A 22355-nucleotide genomic window follows, 5' to 3' on the forward strand; every position below is an offset into this window, starting at 1 on the left:
TTGTTTGCTTTGTATCTGATGAAGATTGGAATAATGTGACTGAAGCTTTCAGATTATGAAGAGAATTAACAAAGGTGATCTAGGAAGATAATTCTCTGAAGTGAAGAGATTAAATCATGGGAGATCAATGGATGTCCCTGCTGCTCTGAGTAATATTGATCCATCAACCAACATCATGAAACTAATAAGAATTAGATAGCCGCCAAAATTGGGTACAGGGGCTTGTAACTGTAATTAACCTATACGCATTCAAAGTGATACAAGTGATATGTAAACATCATGATGTTTGCTGATTGCAGTGACAGTGACATGCAGCTCAACACTGTTAGCACCTAAACCTATTCTGCACTTATAGAGGCAGGTTGCAGGGGATGAAAGGAATGAAAATTTAGTCAAAAACCTGGCAAACTTTACAAAATGCTATAACAGACCCTAAGGATTCCTTGAGAATACGATAGATCCTTGGATACTATGATGGATCTTTGGCTTTGGTTTGCCCAGGAGGAGAGAAAGTCCATTCTCTTTGGGGGCAAGTCAACCTTGAAAGCACACGCAGTCTGGTGAGTCCAACACCATTTGCCTGGTTATTCTTAAATGCTATATAGTAATCCTTTGCATCACTGCTAGCTGCTACATTACTATAGGCCTCCCTATAGACAGCAACGGTGAGGGGAACAGATATGTAAGCAGATCATGGAAATATATTAAATAAATACAACAGGGTTGTTGTAGTGGATGAATTTAACTTCCCCAATAGTGACTGGTTCTTCCTTAGTGCCATGAGCTTAGGTGTCGCAGGATTTGTTAGGTGGATCTCGAGGGTTTCTTGAAACAATATGCAGATTGTCCAACTAAGAGGCTGTACTAGATCTTGCACTGCGGAATGAGCCTGGCCAGGTAAACACAGTTTCAGTGGGGAAACATTTTGGGAACGATGATCATAATTTTAGAAGTTTTAGGATAGTTATGGATATGGATAAAACTGGTCCTTGGGTGAAAGTACTAAATTGGGGAAAGCTGATTCCAACAGTATTAGGTAAGAACATAAGAAACGGATTGGGGTGGCTTTTTGAGGGTAATTTCACATTGACATGTGAGAACCTTCTAAAGGCCAGTTGATCAGAGTCTATGACCAGCATGTTCCTGTGAGGATAAAAGATAAGGATGGCTAGATTCGGAACCTTGGACGATAAGAGATATTGAAAGTTTCATCAAAAAGAGAAAGAAAACATTTGGGAACTTGAAATCAGACAAGACCCTTGAGAAATATAAAGGAAGCAGAAAAGAACTTCAACAAGAATTCAGGAGGGCCAAGGGGGGCCATGAAGTGTCCTTGGTGAGAGGATTAAGGAGAATCCCAAGGCATTTTATATCTATATTAGAAGCAAGAGGGTAGCTAGGGAAAGGGTAGATCCACTCAAAGACAAAGGATGTAACTTAGGTGTAAAGCCAGAGAAAGTGGATAAGGGGGTCCTTCACATGTACTTCATATCAGTATTCACAAGGAGGAGGACATGATGATGATAAGATTAGAGAGGGGTATGTTGATATTCTGGGCCATAACAATATTAAGAAAGAAATGTTGCTGGGTTTGTTGAAAATCATAAAATAGATGAGTCGGATAGTGAAGAAGGCAAGGGAGAAGACTGCTGGGGCCTTGACAGAGATCTTTGTATTCTCTTAGGAGACTGGAGAATAGATGATATTGTTCCTTTGTTTAAGAAGGACAACAGGGATAATCAAAGAAATTATAGGCCACTGACCCTTACATTAGTGGTCTGGAATTTATTACAGAAGATCCTTAGGGACAGGATTTATTCATATTTGGAGAAGAATGAACTTATTAAGGATCGTCAGCCTGGCTTTGTGAGGGGCAGGTTTTATCTTACAAATTTGATCTTTTTTTGAGGAAGTAATGAAAACGATTGATGGAATTAGGGAAATGGATATTGTTTACATTGACTTTACTAAAGCATTTGACAAGATTCCTCTTGATAGATGGATCCAGAAGACTAAGTCACATGGGATCCATAGTGAGTAAGTCACATGGGATCCATAGTAAGTTTGATACAAAATTGGCTTGGTCATAGAAGACAAAGGGTAGTTGTGGAGGGATGTTTTTTGACTGGAGGTCAAATGATATTCCACAAGGATCAGTGCTGGGACCATTGTATATAAATGATTTGGATGAAAATATTGGTGGTCTGATTAGTACGTTTACAGACAACATGAAAATTTGAGTTTGGACTGTAAGGAAGGTTGTCAAAGGATACAGCAGGATATAGATCAGTTGGAAAGAAATGGCAGATGGGGTTTAATCCAGACAAGTGTGAGATGATGCATTTTAGGAGGTCAAATGAAAGAGTAAATATACAGTAAAAGCCAGGGCTCTTAGTAACAGTGATATATGGAGGGATTTTGGGGTCCAAGTCTATAGCTCCATGTAAGTGGTAACACAAGAAGGCATATGGCATTGGTCAGGGCATTAAGGATAAAGGTTGAGAGTGTGCAAAAGAGGTTTATCAGGTTGTTGCCTGAATTGCAGTAGCTCTAAGGAGAGGTTGAACAAACTTTTCGCTAGAGTGTCAGAGGCTGAGGGGCCTGATAGAAACATGTAAAATTATGTGAGGCATGCATTGTGTGAATAGTAAGAATTTCATTTCCTAGGATGGAAATGTCAAATACTAAGGGGCATTGTTTTAAGGTGAGAGGGGGCAAGTTTAAAGATGATGAATGAGACAGATTATCTTACACCGAGGACGGTAGGTGGTCAGAATACAATGCCAGGGAACAGTTATGTGTCAGAGCTTTTGCAATAATAAGAAGTGCCTTCTCCATGTTCACCTGCACCTTTTGCAGGCATCATGATCTGTAAGCAACTCAGAACTTAAACAATTCAAACAACTATGAGAAGGTAAGTAACAACTAGCTCACAGATTGATGAAGCACGCTACTGTTGGCAGTTAAGGGAAGGCGGAGTGCCTTCATGCTACAGGACATGTAAAACCAGAGCAGCAACTTCCAAAATGGTATAACTGGTATTAAATCAGCATTACACACTTTTCTGATATGATGATCTGCTTACTCCTATTGCTGTTAATGGTGGTTGATCTTTGATTCAATGATGACATCTAATCAGTGTCGTGAGTTTCTGCTGTAGATCTGCAGGCAAGCATGCCAATTCTCAACTCTCAGATTCTTGAGAAGATGAGGCAGTACATTATATGATGTAGTACAACTGTGTAATTTGTTTTCTCTCTCTGTGTTACTATTCTACCTTATCATTTAGGTATTTGGACCTAAAACATGCTGCAGTTTGATTGTCATATTGTTGCCATTTTAAGCTCCACCTAGTCATTAATGTTAATGTTACCAGGTAGGAGGAAGAGGTGAGGCAGGGGAGGCCCAGAGATCCAGGTATTTTCTTGGAACCTGGGTTTGAATCCCACCATGGCAGATTGTGGAATTTGAAATCAATAAAATTCTGGAATGAGAGTCTTGTCATTTGTCATAAAAACCCATCTGGTTCACTTATGTTCTTTAGGGAAGGAAACTGCCATCCTATCTAATGTAGCCTACAAAGTGACTCCAGACTCACAGCAATATGGTTGACTCTTATCTGCTATCTGTGGATTTAAGAATGGGCAACAAATATTGAGGAGAAAGTGAGGTCTGCAGATGCTGGAGATCAGAGATGGAAATGTGTTGCTGGAATATTGGCCCAGCTATTGACTAGCACATCCCATGAATGAATAAATAAAATTTAAAGATGAGGCTCATAGTGTCTTTGTTGCATTTTCTTTGTCCTTCCCTGCTTGACAACAAAGATTTGCGTAGGTAAACAAAACTCTTTGTGTACAGACCAATTGTCATACCAAATTGACAATCTACATTAAGACCTGGACTGTGTATAGGGACACAAGAGTGCTACAGAAATTCCACTAGTAATATACCTCCACTGCATTCTCCAGATTCAGTAGGAGGACCCTATTACTCAGAAACACTAAGCTCCTTTGTGAAGTCAATTTTACAAGCACTCAAGCAAGACTCCTTCAAAATCAACCATGTTGGACTGGACACTGTGTCCAAAAAACTGAACAGCATTCTCTCTTTTGCTCTCAAAGTGGATGGATGTAGTTAAATTTGAGAAGGTGCAGAAAAGATTTACAAGTATGTCAGAGGGTTTGAGCTATAGGGAGAGGCTGAATAAGCAAGGACAATTTTTCCCTGGAGCATTGGAGATTGAGGGGTGATCTTATTGAGGTTTGTAAAATCGCGAGGGGCATGGATAAGAAGAATACCCAAGGTCTTTTTGCTTGAATGGGGAGTGCAAAACTAGAGGGCATAGGTTTAAGGTGGGAGTGGTTAGATTTAAAAAGGAACTGAGGGGTAATTTTTCCCCAACAGAGGATGGTGCTTGTATGGAACGAGCTGCCAGAGGAAGTGGTAGAGGTGGGTACAATTACGACATTTAAAAGGCAAGTTGATGGGCGTATGAATAAGAAGGGCTTAGCGGGATATTGGCCAAATGCTGGCAAATATGACTAGGTTAGATTGGGATGTCTGGTCATCACATATGACAGAGTCTGTTTCTGTGCTGTATGACTCTGGGATGCCAAGATGATAAATGGCCAGGATTCCTTTTGCAAATAATTGTCTATAATGTAGGCTGTAATGCACTCACCAAAATGGCATTCCGCATGAACCACCCTGGAAGTGATCAGATCCAGAAACAGCACAGACCATATTTTGGCCATAAATTATCACCCTTAGCTCTGGTACTAATGGCTTTGTCAGAGCCAGATTTTGCATTATTATCACATAGCTGCTTTTGGGGGCTTGCTATGCCCAGATTGGCTGCCAGATTTCCTTTGTTGCAGCAGTAATTTGAAAAGTTCCTCAGTGGCTTTAAAGTGCTTCATGATGCCCTGAAAAATTGTAAGGTTCAATATGATGTGATTTGGTTTTAAATGTTCTTTTATTAAAACTGTCTGAATAAGTGACTCACCCAGTCATTCCAGGTTCCTTTTGGATTTTCATCCATGAAAGGTTGCAGTCGCTGCAAAAGACTTTGACAAGCATCCTGACAGAAACAGGACCAAACCATGATTAGGGAAATGCCACATCAGGAACTATAATGACACAGAAAAATACTCCAGAACCAGAATCCAAATGAAGTGTAAACAACCATTAACATCTCAGGAACTAAGACATCCCTGGTAAAATATGTGTTTAATGTATGTGTTAAACCAGCTTTAGACAACTCAGTGATATTAGTAGGAAATTGCAATCATAAAGACCAGATTGGGTAAGGACTTCAAATGAACTCCATAGGTGCTTGTTTCCTCATACTTTGGGAAATAAAACTGGTCACCTGCCCTCTTGACCATGAAGAGTTGAGGCTCCAGTGAGATCGGGTGGGAATCATGAACTACAACGTTGCTTTCACAGATTAGAAGTGTTTTCACATCACAGTGATCATTTGTTGAGATCTGGTGTGTTCTCAATCCTCATGTTGTCCCAAGGGTAGCTGGGTCATGTGAGCAAGGGTTAGATTGGTGAGCCTTGTGCTGACTGATGTCTAATGGAATAAGTACAGAAAATGATGAAGATACTATAATGTCTGCCAAGCATCTGTGGAGAGACAAAGACATAGAGTTAATGTTTCCTCTGGGGAACTACCATTTCCGAGAGCTTCTTGCCAATCAAACCTCACCAGAAATGGGCATTGGTGAGCAGGGTAGCATTTGTGAGGATTTTAAAGTACCCACTCAAAAGAAGTAATGTGGAGCAATATAACTTTGAGCTGCCAGTTCTGTATCATGGTATTCATGGAGGCCTGAATACAGTGATTAGTTTCAGTTCCTTCCTCCTCACAGCAACCCAGGCCATTCACTAGTGATCTTACTTCATCCAAGCATAATTTCCCATATTACCTTCACAGCCATGCCATTGAGATCAGTGCTGAAGGAAGCTGCAGTAGGGGTGGTGTTAGGCACCTTTTCAGTGGAGGTTTCACTCAGGTGGATAGCAGACATTGGAATCTTCAACTCATGGCTGGCAATCTGAAAGGTCAGGAAGGAATAGGAGATAGCTCAGTCAAGAATAGATTGTCTAATAAGAACGGATCACCTCATGCCAACCATCACGACAAAGCAGCAGAAATGATAGATGCATTGATTATAATCTTCCAAAATTCCTTCGATTCGGGAAGGGTCCAAGTGGATTGGAGCACTTTAATTCAAGGAGAAAGGGACAGAGAAAGTAGCAAATTTTCAGCCAGTTAGCCTGTTATCTGACATAGGGAAGATGCTGGAATCCCTCATTAAGAAAGTTACTTAAAAAATACTTAGTAATACTTAGAAAATTGTATGTGGTTGGCCAAAGCTGACATAGTTTTATGTAAGGGAAATCATAATGACATAATGTACTGCAGTATTTTGATAAGGTAATAACTGTAGTGGTTAAATTTGCTGATGACATTAATATAGGTAATAAATTAACTTGTCAATAGAAGGTAGAAAGTCTGCAAAGGTATATAGACAGGTTGAGTGATTGCCAAAGTTTTGCCCAGATGGAACACAATGTATGTAAATGTGAACTTCTCCATTTTGGCAGAGCAAGTAAAAACGTAGTATAGTATTTAAACAGAGAGAGATAGCTGAATCCACTGTCCAAATTGATCTGGGTATCCTGATATGTAAATCACAAAAAAAGTTAGCTTGGAGGTATAGCAAGTGGTTACAAAGAAAAGTGGAAAGTTGTCATTTTTGCAAGTGGAATGGAATATAAAACATAGGGAAGTTTTACTGTAGTTGTACAGGACATTAGTAAGGCCACATTTGGAATACTGTGTACAATTTTGGTCTCATTAGTTAAAAAGAAACATAATTGCTTTTAAAGCTATTCCGAGAAGGTGCACTTAATTCATTCCTGAGAGAACAGCGTACCTTATGACAAAAAGTTGAATAGGTTAAGTTTAGAGACTAGACAGATAAGAGATGATTCAATTGGAACAAAAAACATCTTGAGGGCTGTATATAGTGGTTAGTGGGAAGATGTTTTCTCTTGTGATGAGACCACAGAGAACATAGTTTAAGAATAAGTCTCCCTTTTAAGATAGATACAAGAATGAGTTTTTCTCTCAAAATATCATTAGTTCCTTAGAATATAGTGGAAGCTAATTCTTTGAATTTTTTGAATGTTGAACAAAATAGATTTTTGATAGACAAGGGAACCAAGTGTTATATGATACAGACAGCAAAATAGAGCCATGGCCACAACCAAATAAGTCAGGATCATGCTTGAAGGACCAAAAAGCCGACTTATTCTCTGAAATACAATGCTCCTAAGGCTCGGGCTACTGCTTCAAATTTCAAGCTTCTTGTGCACCGCAGTCTCTCTGGGGGGTGTATTTGAAATTTCCATCACCACATCTTTCAAACTCAACCATACAAATACATGGGTTTAAACAAGCTGGTCAGCATATGTTGTGCTCAGAGGCTCCCAAATACCATAGAATTCTTCCCAATTTTCCCAGTCTCAACGAACAGCAGGAGCCCCAAGTTGTTCTATATTAGGCCAGGATCTCATTGGGGATTGGCGGCTCTTCTGGATTTGTGGGTTTCTGTCTCTAGCAAAGCAGTTCTGTGAATGACAAAATACAATCAGGAGAAAGAAGCCAGACCAATTTTCTTTTTCCTCTTCCCAACCCAGAGTCACTGAAGCCTAGCTCTGATTTTAATTCTAGATTATATATAACTGCTGGGACCTGGTGGTCAATAATTAAATGCATCATCTGAGCCAGTAACAACAGAAGTTTCCAAATTCTAATCTTAGCCAACATATTAGTTAGAAGTGTAGAATGTCCGTGCTCAGATCTTTGAAGGTAGAGAGTGTGGAAAATGGCAATAAGTAAAGTCAGGGAGGATTACTTACCACAGATGCCTAACCTTTGCTGGAAGGTCACCAAATGTGGACCTTGGGAAAGGACAGAGTCCAATTTGCCTCTTGCTGAAGAACCTTGCAAGCACTCACAAGTAAGAAAAGAGAAACTCTACATAATTGCCACTTCCATTATAAGACAGTCAGCACAAAAGAACCTGATTACCTGAAGAATCTTAGTGTGAAGGCCTTGTCCCAGCTCTATGCCACCATGGGTCAACAAAACAGATCCATCCTCATAAACATGGAGCAAAGCTCCAGCCTTCAAAACAAAAAGATGCTTAAATTAATAATCAACTCTCTCACATTTGCAGCTCCCTGGGTCCAACATATGCCATCAATCCATCCATGTACCTATCCAAATGTCTTTTAAACATTGTAATTGTACCCACATCCACCACTTTCTCAGGAAATTCATTCCACATACGAACCATCCTCTGTGTATAAAAGTTGCATCTTATGTATTTTTTAAGTCTCTCTCTCTCTCTCTCTCTCACCTTGAAATGGTGTGCCCTGGTTTTGGAAAAGACAACTACCATTATTTTATAAATTTCTATCATATCATTTCTCAACCTCCTACACTTAAGTAAAAAAATCCCAGCCTATCCAGCCTTTATAGATCAAACCTTCCTTCCCCGTCAACATCCTGGTAAATCTCTTCTGAACCCTCTCCAACTTGATAATATCCTTTCTATAACTAGACGACCAGAACTGGACAGTTATCCAGATGAGGCCTCAGCAATGACCTGTATAACCTCAACATGACTTCCCAGCTCCCACACTCAAAGGACTGAGCAATGAAGGCAAGTGTGCCAAATGCCTTCCGAACCATCCTGTCTATGTGTGATGCAAACTTTGAAGAATTATGTACTTGCACCCCTAGGTCCCTCTGTTCTACATCACTACACAAGACCCTATTAATTGTATAAGCTCTACTCTTGTTTATTGCACCAAAATGCAATACCTCGCATTTATCCAGATTGAACTCCATCTGCCATTTTTCAACCCATTTGGTCAAGATCCTTTTGTAATCATAAAAAAATTATTGTCATCCACAAACTTATTAACCATGTCTTCTATACTCTCATCCAAATAATTTATATAAATGACAAACAAATGAGGACCCAGAACCGATCCCTTGTGAAAGTTCCGCATGGTAGATTTATTAGTAAAATTAGGTCACAGGCCTCCAGTCTGAAAAGCAACCCCTCCACCATTACGCTCTGTCTCCTCCCATTAAGTCAATTATGTATCCAATTGGGCAAGTTCACCCTGAATCCCATGTGACCTAATTTTACTAATAAATCTACCATGCGGAACTTTATGAAAGGCTTTACTAAAATCCAAATAAACAACATCTAATGCTCTGCCATCATCAAACTTTTTGGTAACTTTCTCAAAAAAACTCAATCAAGTTTGTGAAACATGCGTTTCCTTGCACAAAACCATGCTGACTATTCTTAATCAATTTTTGCCTCTCTAAATGTCTATAAATCCTACCTTTTATAATCACTTCAAACAATTTACCCACAAGCAAAGTCAGACTCACAGGTCTATAATTCCCTAGTTTTTCCTTACAACATTTCTTAAACAAAGGTATAATATTAGTCACCTTCCAGTCATCAGGCATATGGATGATGCAAATATTTCTGCAAGGAGTCACATAATTTCCTCTCTTACTTCCCACCACGATCTGGCATACCTTAAATCAGGTCCTGCAGATTTATCCACCTTTATGTTCTCTAAGACCTTCCAAACTTTCTCTTCTGTAATGTGAACTGTTTTTAAAACATCAAAGTTTATTTCTTTGCATTCTCTAGACTTCATTTCTTTCTCCACAGTAAAAACTGATGTGAAATATTCACTTAGTATATCTCTCATATCCTGAGATTCAATGCAAAGATGACTTCTTTGATCTTTAAAAGGCCTACCCTCTCTCTAGTTATCCTCTTCTCTTAATATATTTGTAGAATCTCTTTGGATTAACCTTAATCTTATCTGCCAATGCTATCTCATAACCCGTCTTTGCCTTCCTGATTTCTCTCTTAAGAATGCCTCTACACTCTTTATATTGTTAAAGAGATTCAATTGTCTATATCTAAAATAAGATTCTCTTTTGTTCTTGAACCTCAATATCTTTATTCATCCATTGTTCCTTAATCCTACCAGATTTACCAATCACTCTAACAGGAATAAAATGCCTCTGAACTCATCATCACACTCTTGAATGCCTCCCATTTGCCAGAAGACCTTTTACCTGTGAACAGTCTATTCCAATCAACTTTTGAAAGTTCTTGTCTCATACCATTAAACTTTACCTTATTCTAATTTAAAAACTTTAATTTTTATGGAAAGCTTCTCCTTTTCCATAACCATTTTGAAACTAATAGAATAATGATCGTGAGACACAAAGCATTCCCCTCCTTTTAACTTCAGTCACCTGCCCTGCCCTATTGCCCAAAAGGAGGTCTAAATTTGCTCCTTCTCTAGTAAGAGCATCGTCATATTGATAAAGAAAATTTTCTTGAACACGTTTGAAAAATTCTTCACCATCCAAACCTTTAACATTGTGGTAGCCCCAGCCAATGTTTGGAAAATTAAAATCTTCCCTTATTACAACCTGATCATGCTTATACATATCTGAGATCTCCCTATATAATTGTTTCTCAATTCCCTTCTTACTATTGGGGGAGCGATAGTACAATCCCATCAAAGTTATCTTTCCTTTATTTTTTGTAATTTCTACCTATATATTTTCACTGGACGATTTTTCAGAAATATTTTCCATAGTTACAGCAGTAATGTGTTCCTTAATCAAAAACACCAACTCCTTCCCCTCCCTACTTGCCTCCATTTCTCAGCCAAGTTTCTGTCATAACTTGGCTGAGAAATGGAGATGATACGAAGATAGGTGGAGTTGTGGACAGTGAGGAGGGCTGTTGTCGGCTGCAGAGGGACTTAGATATGATGCAGAGCTGGGCTGAGGAGTGGCAGATGGAGTTCAACCCTGCCAAGTGTGAGGTTGTCCATTTTGGAAGAACAAATAAGAATGCGGAATACAGGGTTAATGGTAGGGTTCTTAGTCAGGTGGAGGAACAGAGGGATCTTGGGGTCTATGTACATAGATCTTTGAAGGTTGCCACTCAGGTGGATAGAGTTTGTAAGAAGGCCTATGGAGTATTATCGTTCATTAGCAGAGGGATTGAATTCAAGAGTCGTGAAGTGATGTTGCAGCTGTACAGGACTTTGGTTAGGCCACAGTTGGAGTACTGTGTGCAGTTCTGGTCGCCTCACTTTAGGAAAGATGTGGAAGCTTTGGAGAGGGTGCAGAGAAGATTTACCAGGATGTTGCCTGGAATGGAGAGGAAGTCGTACGAGGATAGGTTGAGAGTTCTCGGCCTTTTCTCGTTGGAACGGCGAAGGATGAGGGGTGACTTGATAGAGGTTTATAAGATGATCAGAGGAATAGATAGAGTAGACAGTCAGAAACTTTTTCCCCGGGTACAACAGAGTGTTACAAGGGGACATAAATTTAAGGTGAAGGGTGGAAGGTATAGGGGAGATGTCAGGGGTGGGTTCTTTACCCAGAGAGTGGTGGGGGCATGGAATGCGCTGCCCGTGGGAGTGGTAGAGTCGGAATCATTGGCGACCTTTAAGCGGCATTTGGATAGGTACATGGATGGGTACTTAATCTAGGTTAGAAGTTCGGCACAACATCGTGGGCCGAAGGGCCTGTTCTGTGCTGTATTGTTCTATGTTCTATGTTCTAACTATGATGTCCCAATCCCATGTTCTTAACATGCCCTGAATTCACCAGATTTACCTATAAAACACCTTGCATTGAAATAAATGCAATTTAGTTCTTCAGAGTTAATAAATAATTTGATTCTCATCTTTCTTTTCTAACTGATCTGCTCTCTTCACATTCAGAACCTTTCCCATCAATCCTTCTGTTTACACTGTTACTTAGAATTCCTCCACTCCCTGTCTCTATCGATATAAAGTCTCCTTTAATTGAATGGGTAAATCTCCCTGATAAGATATTGGTCCCTTTCCAGTTTAGGTTGGATCCATCTTTTTGAATAGGTCTTTCCTATCCCAAAAGACATTCCAACTGTTGAAAAACCTGAATCCCTGAACAATACACCAGCTGTTCAGCCATTGATTTACCTCCTTCAACCTTTTGTTCCTTCTCTCATTTGAGTTTGGCATTGGGAGTAAACCTGAAATTACTGCTTTTAAGATTCTGTTTTGTAATCTTCTACCTAATCCCTTACATTTACTCTGTGCTGCTTGAATCTTTTCTCTAAAAATGTCATTCTAACCAATGTGTACAATAATTACTGGCTTCTCAATCTCATCTTTCACAATATGCTTGAAACATTTAGAGTAATCCTTAATCCTAGCACCAGGAAACCAATAACCATCCTAAATTTATGCTCACTGCCACAGAATCTCCTGGATAACAATAATTCTATTAAATCTTATCAAATACTGCCTAACATAAGAATCATTCCAAGTGTCCAATAACTGACTGCCTCTTATATTTCCCTTCTACGGTTCCAAAAACTGAATATATATTTGATAAAGGAATAGTCACTGAAGACTTTTGAGCTACCTTCTTACCTTTCCTGACAATCACCCATCTATCTGACTGATTCTGCAATGTAATAACTTGTCTAAATCTAGCCATCTCACTCTGTATTTCATATATGCTCTTAATAATACTCAGCCTAAAAAAGGATGTTTCAATAACACCTTATATATAAAATAAACTACAGTTAACTACAGAAAATAATGTTAAAATGGAAAAAAATAAAGATAACATAGCAAACATATAAAACTTAAATAAAATCAACAATTTAGCCGATTAACTGAATACAAAATGACTTCTCTTCAATAAATTCCTTGAAGAAAAAAATCTTCTCCAGAGCAAACCATGTGTAAGACTCTCCAGATCAAAAAGACAACTCCTTATTTTAAAAATAACTTCAGTTTATCAAAAAAATCTTTTGCACTGTAAAACAAAACCTTCTAAAACACATATAAACTTTAACTTCTGAATTTAGAATAAAAAAACAAAATCAGCCATTGTAAACTTTGGAAAGCTTGTTTAAAAAAAGGTCAGTTTAAAACAAAAGCCCAATTTTTGTTGTTTGGTTTTTATAAACGTTAATGAAACAAAATGAATAAAAGTCTTATATTAGTGAACTATAATGACTGTAATAATTTTGAAAAGCTATAATAAATCTTTAATTAAGCCTGCAATCCCAGGAGCAGCTGCAAGATCCACGCTGCTTCTCCATGCAGAATTGGACAACATCATTGAATACCTTCAGTTTAAATCATTACATCCACAAGTAGACACATAAAAACATGTATGAAAACACATACATGTAAAGTACACTCACACAGCGCATGATCAGGAGTAACCGAGGATGTAACATACCTGGTTGAAGATAGGTTCAGAAAAGCCAACACTCTTTCTCAGGGGGACAATAGAAATGCCTCTTTTCTTCCAGCAATTGAGTTTGTTGAATTCTTCAACAAAAATCTTTCTATTGTGATAGGAAGCCATTTGTAGGCATTTATTCCAACAGTTCAGCTGATTACGTGAGTCAAATATTTGTTTGTAAGGTGTGCAGGCCTCCTCTCCTCTGTACAGATTCATTTCACGAACCTGAAAATGAAACGGTGGCCTTGAAATGATCCTATGGCTATCCACAGAAACTCACTGCCTACCCAACCCAGCAGTAGACCAGCTCACTCCTGTTGCTGTTATGTTCCTGTCCAGCCAACAGATTCACTCAAAATTTCCATTACTCAATCATCCATTACTCTTTCTTTTGAAAAAGAAATTAACCAAAATATTGAAATCCCACAAATATAATTAATAATTATAATTAATAGTAAATTGAACATAAAGGAAAATAGTGTCCAGAAGCTGTATGGTAGTTAACTGCCCAATAGCATAGTTGGCAACTATGGGATCTATTTACCCTGTCCTTATCTGGTATTACTGGAGTGGATAAGAGCTTTAAACTGAGATCAAATGGCACTATCTTGAAAAGAGGCAATTTACAATGTCCAAAATGACCATATCTTCATGTAAAAAGGACAGTCATTTTAAGTAGGAATTGGTTGGAAACTTTGGTGAGTGCACTTTGATTAGTTCCACAGACTGAGGAGACCTGGCAAATGTAAGTGTCAAATCATCATTGTGGGCCTTGGTGCAGCATCACAGATATATAATTATTTGGGTTATTAACTAGAATACTAACTGTTAAAAATCTAACTTTATTCCTAAGAACTATCATCTAATTTTATTAGACGAGCACAGGAACAAGGATGTGTTGTTGCAGTTATACAAGGTCTTGGTGAAGCCACATCGAGACCAGTTTTCGTCTCCTTTTCTGATAAAGGATGCTCTTGCTCTCAAGGGAATGCAGCAAAGGTTTACCAGGCTAATTCCAGGGATGATAGAACTGACATATAAGGAGAGATTGACTAGGTTAGGATTGTTTTTGCTGGAGTTCAGATGAGTGAGGAGGAATTTCATAGAGACTTATAAAATTCTAACAGGACTAGACAGGGTAGGTACAGGGAGGAATGTTCCCGATGGTGGGTGCATTCAGAACTAGAAGTCACAGTCTGATGATCGAAGGTGGACCATTTAGGACGGAGATGAGGAGACATTTCTTCACCATTACCACAGGATGCCAAAACATTGAATGTATTCAAGAGGCAGCTACTTATAGCACTTGGTGTGAATGGTTATGGGGAAAAAGCAGGATTAGGCTATTGACTGAATGATCAGCCATGATTGTGATGAATGGCCAAGCAGACTTGAAGGGCCAAATGACCTCCTCCTCCTCCTATCTTCTATGTTTCTATTATTCTATTAGGAATTTGTCTTCATTTATCAGCCTTACGACAGTAAAGTAGGGAAGACTTAGGAACAGGGCACAATATAGAAAGATGCCAAGGCAGTGGGCCCATGACAAAATTATATTAAGTTATAAGAGCCAACTCATTATCTTGAGGCCATCTGTGACACTGTTTGTCAATGTAAAACCACAGGAGTGAAATGTGCTACGAATCCAGGTGATGGTAATACTGGATTATTCAGATCCCAGAGTGAAATCTGGCTTAAGAGACCATCAATTTTAGTTTTGCAGTTTGGTGATCAGTAACTGTATGTATCACATGAGAATGTCAATGTACTTTGAAGAAAATAACAAGCTTATTAGACAAGATAAAATACAAAACTATATGGATAAGATAAATGTTAAAGCTCTTAAATAGCAAAAATTCAATCCTTTTGCTCAGCAATATCTTTTGCTTACATGGAACCTCCATAAAGTATCATTCTTGACATTCTTCCTCAACTGTTGAGATTGTTAATGCTTCCTTTTGAACTTCCTGAACATTCACCAGATGTGACACTCTTTGTCACTGTTTCTCCCCAAGGTACACAGGCTAATTTACAGTCCTTTACTAATGGAACTTTAAGAAAAGCCCTGTCCATTTGAACTTCTAAAAGAGTTTAAGACTTCTTTCAGGCTCAAAATAGTCCGAGACTCTCTCAAACTAAACAACCCATCTGTTGGTATGATTCTTTTCTTTTCCAATGAAACTGAATTTTATCCCTCGCCATCTATCTTTTTCTTTTTGGTTAAAAAAACTCTGTAAATACACTTTAGCCATTAACTTCCCAGGTAGCCAATGTTGTTATTTAATTTAAGTCACATGTTTTATTGATGTTTGAACTCACTGTTCAAAAATTACTTTTTGACCTCTTTCAAAATCCTCTTTACAGAACTTCAACAGAAAACCCAGTCACCTCTTCTTTAGAATCCAAATTATGAAATAACAATAATATAATAAATGCCAATGCCCTTCTAAGAGATGCAACCTGGGAAGATAGAGATTAAAGAAATAGGTACACGTGAAAAATATTGACCAAGATCTTACAGTCTCTGGATAGTCAGACACTGTATGTTGCAATCCAAGATATGCACTGGACCCCTCAGAAATCTTGATGCACTGACTGCATGGGAACTACCCAGGAAGTTTAAACTGCAACAGACATGTTTCCTTTGCCCATTTTCTCTGAAAATGTCTCTGATTCAGTTCTGATTCACTTACTGTATAGTTATCGGGGAAATGTCACGGAAAAAATTCCTGATCTAACTCCTGGCTATCCCATAACATTTCATCCCTGCCCTAATTTCCTCATCATCTACAACTCACTAGTGTGACTCCCACCACCTGACTTCTCCTGCCCAATCTGATCAGAATATTGACAGACAAGGCCTGATACCCTTCACTCCCCACTGACTTGACCTGACTAGCTCCCATTGCCTGACCTCATCCCCTAATTCCCCCCAATCAAACTGACTATCCCCAATCGTTCCATCTGATACCCCATCCAATATGATTCACTATCACTGACTGATTACTGTCTGACTGGTTTGTGGCACCCACCTTGTCCCCTTACTAACGCCACACTTCCCTCGACCCAGACAGACAACCTGTCCTAAGCAACAACCCACTCCTCCTGCCTACCACCTTAACCAATTACCTCACCCACCTACACATTCACCCGTCCGTACACACGCTAATTCACCAATACATTGTTTCTCGGACTAGAAGCCTGTGACCCGCGGTGTGCCACAAGGATCAGTGGGTCCACTGCTTCTTGTTAATTATATAAATGATTTGGATTTGAATATAAGAGGAATGTTTAGTAAATTTGCAGATGACACAAAAATTGGTTGTGTAGTGGACTGTGAAAAAGGTTATCTCAGAGGACAATGACCTTGATGAGATGGCCCAATGACCTGAGGAGTGGCAGTTGGAGTTTAATTTAAATGTGAGATGTTTCATTTTGGTAAGACAAATCAGGGCAGGACTTATACACTTAATGGTAGGGTCCTGGGGAGTGTTGCTGTTCAAAGAGACCTTGAGGTGCAGGTTCACAGTTCCTTGAAGGTAGAGTCACAGGTAGACTGGGTAGTGAAGAAAGTGTTTAGTATACTTCCCTTTATTGGTCAGCGTATAGGAGTTGGGATGTCATTTTACGGTTGTACAGGACATCAGGCCACTTCTGGAATACTGCATTCAATTCTGGTCTCTCTGCTACATGAAAGGGTACAGAAAAGATTTACAAGATGTTGCCAGAGTTGAAAGATTTGAATTATTGGGAGAGGCTGAAAAGGCTAGGGCTATTTTCCCAGGAGCATTGAAGGTTAAGGGGTGACCTTATAGAGGTTTATAAAATCATGAGGGGCATGTGAATTGCCAAAGTCTTTTTCCCAGAGTAGGGAAGTTCAAAACTAGACATCAGAGGTTTATGGTGAGAGGAGAAAAATTTAAAAAGGACTTAAGGGACAACCTTTTTACACAGAGGATAGTGCATTTATGGAATGAGCTGCCAGAGGCAATGGACAATTACAGTACTTAAAAGGCATCTGGGTGGGTACATGAATAGGAAGGGCTTGGAGTGATAAGGGCCAAATGCTAGCAAATAATTTTGGATACCTGATTAGCATAGACAAGTTGAACCAAAGGGTCTGTTTCTATGCTGTACAACTCTATGACTCTATGACACTGAAAACTTGTTTACATTTCTCAAAGCTCCTCAGTGTGTTCGTAAAATTTCACCAGGATACATCAATTAAAAATCATACACCACCAGGTTATAGTTCAACAGGTTTATTTGGAAGCACTAGCTTTCGAAGTGCTGTTTCTTCATCAGGTGGTTGTGAAGCAGGACCAGACACAGAATTTATAGCAAAAGATTACAGTGTCATGCAACTGAACTGATATATTGAACAAACATAGATTAAGTCTTTCATCTTTTATAATCTGGTTGCAGGTTTCGGTTCTTTAATATGTAAATCCCAGAACTTCTTTTAAGGCACATTCTCAAGATAACTTAAGATTTTATAACAAAATGTGCCATCTCAGTTCAGACAATGCATTAAAGATGTGAGCTTAAAGTCTGTATCACAATCTTGAGTCAGACTGGTTCTATTTCTAAAGTGGAGTTGTCTATCCCATACGCTGCAGGCAAGAATGCCCCGAGGCATGATACATTGGCGAGACCAAGCAGACACTGCGACAATGGGTGAATGGACACTGCACAACAACACCAGGCAGGTGTGTTCCCTCCTATTCAGGGAACACTTCAGCGGAAAGGGACAGTCAGCCTTGGACCTTCGGGTGACTATCCTCCAAAACAGACTTCAGGACAGGCAACAAAGAGCTGAGCAGAGGCTGATACGGTTTGGTACCCATTAGGATAACCTCAACCGGGACCTTGGATTCATGTCACTCTACCGCTGACCCCACTACACTATACACTCTCTCTCACATACACACAAGCACACACAAACACAGACACTCTTACAAAATCACACATTCATGCAGACCCTCTCTCATACACACACACATACAACCCCCACACTCACATTCATGCAGGTACCCACTCACAGGTTTATACCCCATCACACTCTCACACACATACTTTACCAAGCTTGCAAACACGCAAACATACACTCTGTCACATGCATTCACACGTTCACGCGCACACTCACACTGTATCTCTTTATTCACAGGCACACACATAAGTTTATGGGATGAATTTGTATTTGCTCAATTATATTTGCAGATTCACTCTATTTTCTCAAAATTTGCATAACCTGCAGGCAGTCAATCCGTGGAATATTTTGTAAATTCCACTTTAGAAATAGACTCAAGATTGGGATACAAACAGACTTTAGCCTCACACCTTTAATGCATTATCTGAGCTGAGATGGCACCTTTTGTTGTAAAACCTTCAGTTATCTTGAGAATGTGACTTAAAAGAAGTTCTGGGATTTACATATTAAAGAACTGAAACCTGCAAACCCATTCTAAAAGATGAAAGACTCAATCTATGGTTGTTCAACATATCATTTCAGCTGCATGACGCTGTAATCATTTGCTATAAATTCTGTGTCTTATGGTCCTGGTTCATAATCACCTGATGAAGAAGTAGTGCTTCGAAATCTAGTGCTTCCAAATAAACCTGGTGGACTATAACTTGGTGTTGTGTGATTTTTAAATTTGTCCACCCCAGTCCAACACTGGCTCCTCTAAATCAGGATACATCAACCACGTACTACAAAAAGGGGGCATGGCCTGTTTTGTTCCAATAATCCAGCCAGACCCGGAAGCAGTTTGATTATCAGGTATACTGCACAAATCTGAAGAAGACCCAGCAGTAAACTGAAGCATGGTCTTGGTGCAGAGATATAGAAGCTTAGTAAAAATAGCAATCTAACAGTGATTGCGGTTCCTTGGAAGGTTTGGACCATTTTTGTAATAGAAGATGCCCAAATGAAAGACAACTGATTGTTCAGGAAAAGTTTTTCACACAAAGGGCTGAAAAATTATTTCTAAAAAGGTGAACTGATAACAGCAAAGATAAAATATGCCTTGACTTTGTCTTTGAGAGGGCAGAGGGACCCTGGATGATGTAAGGGACACTGGGATGGTGCACAAGGGAAAACAAGCTTCTTTTCAATTAATTACCTTTTCAGCTGAAAGTCCACATTTAGTAGCCACATCTGTGATCCAGCTTTCAGTAATGGCAATTGCCTGTGGCTGTCCAAATGCACGAAATGCAGTGTTGGATGGCAAATTAGTCTTGCAAACAAAGCCAGTCAGGCGGACATGTGGAATATGGTAGCCACTGTCCAGCATTGAGAGTATGTGCTGCATAACCTGTCACCAAGAAACCAACACAACTGTTACGATCTGCTCTCTATATTTATCCAATATAGCTCCCCTTTCCATTAATTATAGTCAGATGCTCATGAACAGGTAATAAGTATTTAAGAATACACTTAGATATCATCTTGTCACATCTTCATGACTCTTCAATGTCTCTGATCCCAATGAGTGGTGGGGAAGAGCAGATGCTCCCTTTTAGGCAAATACAGCAGTAAATGAAATGAATGATCATGTAATCTGTTACTGGTGTTGCTTATGAGAGGAATGCTGGCACAGGACAGCAGGGACAAAGCCTCCTGCCCTCTTATTAAAAATGCCATGGGATCTTCACATCCACCCAATTGGGTAGAGACCTCAGTTTAATGTCTTTTCTTCAAGCCAGCACATCTGACATTGTAGCATTATCTCAGTTCTGCTGTGGAGTTTCAGCTTGATTTTGTGCTGATACAAGGGTTGCATTCACTATTTTTACTCCTTCATCACTATAATAATATTCAAATAGTTGTTTGATAGGCCTTCAAGCATCTATTCTCATTCCATTTCCAGCTCTTGTCCCATAGCTTTGGATACTGAGCAATTCAACTGCTCATTTAAGTAGTACTTTAATTTCTTGAGGGTTCCTGCCTCTACCACCCTTTCAGGCAATGAGTTCCAGATACCCATCCAGATGAAAAGAAATTCCTCAAATGCACTATAAACCTCCTTATCCTTATTTTAAAATTGTGCCCCCTACTTACTGACCCCTGTACTAAAGGGAAACATTTCTCCCAATCCACTCCATCTATGTTCTCATAACTTCATACACTTATCCTCATTCACCTCGCCACATTCTATCCTCTCTTCTCAGAGTCTGAATAGCATGTGACTCCTGATGTCAGTGTTAATTCACAAATGTCATTAACAGATGCCTGCTCAGGATATGGTAATAACTGGTAAATGGAAATATTGAGTATGTTCCTGCCTGCCTGCAGCGGGAACTCTGATACTTTGAAAACATGTTAATGGGCAGGAATGCACTGGTAACAGGTAATGATGCATAACCAGTTCAACCATCAATTTGGGGCACAGTTCAAAATTGACCCTAATAAAACTTAAGAGTACACAGGAAGTCATCCAACCCATCTCTCTGTGTTCTCTCAAAAAGTCAATGTTTCTTGCCATGTGCCATGTCTATGAGAGATTAAGGATATTAAAATTTGTTTAAGAACTATACATTCCTTAGTATTTAAAATTAACTTGATAGGACTTTTAAACTGCCTGCTGTAGATCACATGATTTACAAATTGGATGCAGTTCAGGAAACGTCCAACAGTAAAACTTGCAAGAATAATCCTAAACAGATCAACCAAATGAAATTTTACACAGTGCATAGGTGCGCTGTAGAACAGCAAAATAAAAAGAGCACAAGCACTTAGTCTTCAATTCTAGGCAGATAACTAAAGGGATGCTAAACACTATCTGATTCAAGTGTACAATGGATTTTGGCCAGAGAAATAAATACTCCCATGACTTAACTTTGAATACTCCAGGTTTAAACTTAACAGAATTTGCTACAAGTAATTTTTTAAACCAAAGTGGAGATTTGAGAATCACACCAAAGCCTTTTGAAACCATTGCACTCTATTTGTGGATAGAAGGTGAGGAAAAGCCATGATTGAATGGCGAAGTGGACTCGATGGACTGAATGGCCTTACTTCCACTCCTATTTCTTATGGTCTTAAAATATAGGAGTTTAGTCTATCTCGCTCTCCTGTCCTTAACAGCCTAACCTTCCCCATTCAACCGAACAAGCCTGTGCTTGTCAGTAGTTCATCCCCTGATCTTGAAAACATTGAAACTCACTATTAAGGAATAATCCAGTTCATTTCCTCCATTGGTGTAACAGGTCACTTCTACAGCGATTATTCTGCCATCACTCATGTAGCCGACCTGCATATAAAATAGCACATTTTATGCAGCATATTTCACAATCTGAGCACAAATAGTTCACAGATAATTAACTACTTTTGAATTGCTCTTGGTCTGATCAAAATCCCTTCCACTCATGGGACATCATCTCTCTTCTTATGGAGGATGATACAATCTGACAATGCTAGAAAGATCAGTCTGAACAACGTAATTGTGAATCCAGTAACAATTGATATCAGATTTGTACAGATTATATCAGGTTAACCCCCCCAATACTGACTTCACTCAATCCATGGGCAAGATCTTTTGAGTTTAGCAAATGTCTTGCACGCTGCCGGAAAACACGCCAGGAAACCCATGCTCGCTCTTGGAAAGATTGCTCACCAGATCCTGTGCCCATCAGGTACTTAAGCAGGTTACCCTATTGACTGAGGATCTTGGGATACTATGTCTTGACCACCTAGAGCTGCCAGTCAGAGGCTGGCAGCTTTGGCATTCGACAGTGATTTGGTAGTGGTTGCTGCTGAGACAGCAGCATGTTGGTGACTGCAGTGTTGTCAAGCCACTCTTGATTTCTTCTATTCTGCATGATAGAGAGGGAGAGAGAGAGAGAGAGACTCAACCTGTCCTTGAATGTTGCTAAAACAAAACAAAACTCATATCAATCCAGACCAGGTCAGTCAAATATTCCACCTCCCATATATGTTGAAGGAGAAACTCTG

At 39.3% G+C, this 22355-nt stretch overlaps 1 protein-coding gene across 8 annotated transcripts in view; it reads right to left on the bottom strand.

The window, feature by feature from the left end:
• The window catches only part of LOC122551442 (aldehyde oxidase 1-like), a 142707-nt gene that overhangs the window by 24728 nt on the left and 95624 nt on the right, over positions 1-22355 (bottom strand). For 5 of the 8 annotated variants that reach the window (XM_087988902.1, XM_087988895.1, XM_043693363.2 and 2 more), the window contains 6 exons: positions 21568-21654; positions 19525-19716; positions 13394-13624; positions 8111-8206; positions 5937-6065; positions 5009-5083 (listed from right to left, as the gene is read on the bottom strand). In XM_087988902.1, the coding sequence (XP_087845028.1) occupies positions 5009-5083; positions 5937-6065; positions 8111-8206; positions 13394-13624; positions 19525-19716; positions 21568-21654 (810 nt within the window). Of the gene's footprint in view, positions 1-5008; positions 5084-5374; positions 5582-5936; positions 6066-7514; positions 7648-8110; positions 8207-13393; positions 13625-19524; positions 19717-21567; positions 21655-22355 lie in introns of those variants that run through there. The other 3 variants (XM_087988900.1, XM_087988901.1, XM_087988896.1) reach the window with 3 other exon arrangements.

The sequence above is a fragment of the Chiloscyllium plagiosum genome, unplaced genomic scaffold (genome assembly GCF_037043375.1).
Source record: "Chiloscyllium plagiosum isolate Xiang-an unplaced genomic scaffold, Cpla_swu_hap1 HiC_scaffold_7, whole genome shotgun sequence".
NCBI lineage: Eukaryota > Metazoa > Chordata > Chondrichthyes > Orectolobiformes > Hemiscylliidae > Chiloscyllium > Chiloscyllium plagiosum.